The sequence below is a fragment of the Phaethon lepturus genome, unplaced genomic scaffold (genome assembly GCF_000687285.1).
Source record: "Phaethon lepturus isolate BGI_N335 unplaced genomic scaffold, ASM68728v1 scaffold22625, whole genome shotgun sequence".
Taxonomy (NCBI): domain Eukaryota; kingdom Metazoa; phylum Chordata; class Aves; order Phaethontiformes; family Phaethontidae; genus Phaethon; species Phaethon lepturus.
Genome location: NW_010540154.1, coordinates 744 through 4,179, shown reverse-complemented (window position 1 = coordinate 4,179; position 3,436 = coordinate 744). Strand labels below are relative to the sequence as shown.

The following is a 3,436-nucleotide window of genomic DNA, read 5'->3' as shown; positions in this document are numbered from 1 at the left end:
GCCTGGCGGAGCGCGGGCAGCGGGCGGGGATCCGGCTGCCTGCCCGCAGCCTTCCACACCGACGGGGCTGCTCCTACCTGCTCAGGTTTAGCGTCTCCTGGCCTGGATTTAGCCCAGAGTTTTGCTGCTGTTTTGTTGACGTTAGCCTTTCCCATGCCACCCCTCTCCTCAGCTCAGCAGCTTGGCTTACAACTCGTTTTGCTCCAGGATTTTGCTAGGAGAGCTCATAAACAAGAAGTGATATTTTGCTTCCAGATCCTGTTTTCACACTCTCAATTTTGGGTGGCGGTGTCTCTTTTTAATGAAAGTTTCTTCACTCGGAGCAGCCGTCTGGCCCCCAACACGGCCGGTTTTTTCTTTAAGACCTTCCCCTGCCCTTCCATCTGGACAGTTACTGCACAGAAAAAAAGGAGAGAATCAAGCAGTGTTGCGGCTGACAGACTATTGCAGGGGATGGGAGCGGGAGGCTGCTGGGAGCATGCAGGGTCTGGCAAGTCCCAAGGAAATTTTTCCTCTCCTGGCATTTCTCAAGACGGGGAGCACCTGGTGCTTCAGCCTCCATGAGCATCGATCCCTTTGTCATCTTCTCAGGGTTGTCCTTGGCGGCTCCGATCTCAATCCAGAACACCAGGATCCTGTCTGTGACAAATTCTTCAAAGAGGTCTGGATTTCTACGGCAGCTCGCAATGCCACCATCTTTGACAAGGTGAGGAACATGGTGCCTTTCCCTTCCCTCCTTCCCATGTGGCAGCAGCAGATGCCAATGGGAGAAGCAGCATGGGGAGGGCAAGGGCAGCGGGTCCAGCTCCTGGGGTTGGACCTTGAGAGATGCACCAGTGAACAGCCATGGTGTACTTACTCCTTCTAGCTGGCCATAGCGTAACTGGGGTAGGAGCAACTGGTACTTCCGGTTTCTAATGAGCTTTTGCCGTGATCAGAAAAACCCCTGGAGCTTCCCCTCTGCCTGTTCCAGCCGTATCACAGATACGCACACACCTCTTCCCTCTCCGTTCTCCAGTCCATTAATTGAGTCACTCCCATCCCAGGGAATTTGCATTAGATGTTTTGGTCTTTCTTGGGAACTCTGCATTGCAGTACTTCCTCCGCACTGATGTGCCACTTCTTCTTTCTGTTTTGATCAGGTTTTTCGATGCCTTCCCAGTGACCAGGTGAATAATTTAACCCAACTGCGTGATTTCATCAACAAGCCTAAATTAGCGAATGATGATCCCGCAAAAGCAGCAGAAGAATTAAAAAAGATTCGTGGGTTTTTAGTACAATTCCCCTTTCGTTTTCTGGAGGAAGAGTACTTGCTCCCCTCCGTCGGAACAAAGGAGTCCATGGTACCCATGGAGGTTTGGACGTAAGATGATGCAGACTGCTTTATGTTTTAAAGTCTGCTTCTCTAAAGACAAGTTGATGAACGACACAGTATTTTGGAAACCTTTTTATTGCTAAAGGAGGTGAAAAAGACCTCCACCAAGCTGATGTGCCTTTCTGAAGGGTTTTGGTGGAGGAACTTGAAGCAAATTGACACTAGCAATGGAGAGGAGCAGAAAGACTTGGAAATTATGGCAAATGAGAAGTTTAACCTCTGAAGGAGTTACTTCTTAAGACACGTTCTGAGCACCTAAAGGATGCAGGCCACTTCCTAGGACAGGAAACAAATCCCAGTCGATGTTGTTGCTGCTGCCAGCTGTATACTGTGGTTGCATACGTACTGTGATCGTGCTGTGGCTGCGCGAGAGTCGTGGGCTGCATGCGTTTCCAAGGCTTTTGGACACCCGTGCCTTGGCTCCCTGGAGTCCCCCGTCTCACCCCTCTACGCTGTCAGAGCACATCACGCAGCTCTGGCGCTGTCGGAAGCGCTGCTTGGGGCAGTTTTGGGCTGTCCTACAGCTTGCCAGGCGTAGGTGTTTCACTTCTTAAATGGAAACGGACTAACAATCTTGGATCAGAATCAGCATTTTGGTCTCTTCTCCCCTCTGGGGGCGCGGAAACAAACCCTGTTTCTGCCACAGCTAGAGCAATCGGCAGTCCTCGTGCAGCAAGGTTCTGCCCAGGTCTTGGCAAAGGGCAGCCTTGGTGGAGCCGGAGGTGCTGGAAATCACTGGGGTTTCCTGGCCGTTACAAAAGTGCAGCACGTCAGTTTGTTCAAACTGTGCATGAAGGCTTTATCCAGGAAAGGATCAAGGTTTAAACTTAAGCTTTAGATCTCCAGAGCTCAAGGAAAGCAAGGCACTGCTTGTGACAGGACGGGAACTCGAAAGCCAGCATGGGCTGAACGGAGCCCTGCGCTCTGGGTCCTCCATTCGTGCATTTCTGTTGCAGTACATAGACCTTTTTTTCCATCTCTTTCCTCCCTTTTTAAAGGAAGGGAAAGGCCGTTAAGCTAGAGCTGAAGCCGTGCTGGAACTGGGCTAACGTGTCCCTTTGTAGATGGGGTGAATGCAAGGGCGAAGGGGAGCTGTTACCAAAGCCTTGTCTCCCGTCCGCTTTGTTATTAGACCAGCAACAACCTTGAGCTCAGTCATGCAGGACATGTCTTCCGAACACAGGTGAAACTCAGCGTGCCCAGTCCTGTTTTCCATTTCTGTAAGGCAGTTTCCAAAGCTATTTTGCATCTCACTGTGCGGCGAAGCTGCAATTCAGTTCAGCATCCCTGGACAAAACACTACCGCTCCCGGGCCTGGACCTCACGTGGTGGGTGCTGTCCTGGGTCTTTACGCCATCCTCCATCTCACAACGAGCTGCGTTTCCCGATGTCACGTCCAGCTGCAGCTGCAGTCCCGAGCGAGGTGTTCCCCGGCGGGCAGCAGTGCTGTGTCGAACACTAAGAGATCAGACTGTTAGAAACGCCGAAGCAGAGTCGGAGCTGGAGGAGTGGGAGGCTGAGCTCCTCTGCTGCCAGCACGTCCGGGGGATCCCTTCACTTGCTGGGTTTAACCCTGTGCCAAACCTTCTCAGCCAAAAGATCAGGTGAACTGGTATTTACTTAGTTCACAAGCAAGTCTCTTTTTTTCCTTTTTTTGGCTCTTCCAACAGTCTCACCTGATTTCAGTTGGAAGAGAATCACACCGGTTGCCTAGCTGTCCCCAATACATAGCTGGCCCCACGTTTTAGCCGTCTGTGTCTTCAGACCTGAAAATAGGCACCAGGTAATTCTGTACCTGCTGCATCCCCCGAGGGCAGCAGCCCCTTCCTACAGTTACCAATGTTTTACACTCGTGTTCTGTAGATGCACTTGCCGATTACACCCCTTCCTGGTGGGTGCATCTGTGGTCTCGTTAGCCTGCTGGAAGTGCATGTGCAGCATTTTGTGATGAACTTTGATCCAGGGGGTCAATGCTTTTAGCTGGCATGCTGTAAGCACATAAGTATGTTCCCTTGATTATCTTTTTTTTTTTTCCCCCTTAAAAATCTTGACCTGGGGTCA

The 3,436-nt window shown here is 51.1% G+C and overlaps 1 protein-coding gene across 1 annotated transcript in view; it reads left to right on the top strand.

Moving 5' to 3' along the window:
• The window catches only part of PLD1 (phospholipase D1, phosphatidylcholine-specific), a 43,404-nt gene extending 42,037 nt beyond the window's left edge, over nucleotides 1–1,367 (top strand). The window contains exons 26-27 of the mRNA XM_010287365.1: nucleotides 577–706; nucleotides 1,143–1,367. Of these exons, the coding sequence (XP_010285667.1) occupies nucleotides 577–706; nucleotides 1,143–1,367 (355 nt within the window). The remainder of the gene's footprint in view (nucleotides 1–576; nucleotides 707–1,142) is intronic.
• Nucleotides 1,368–3,436: the final 2,069 nt, after the last annotated feature.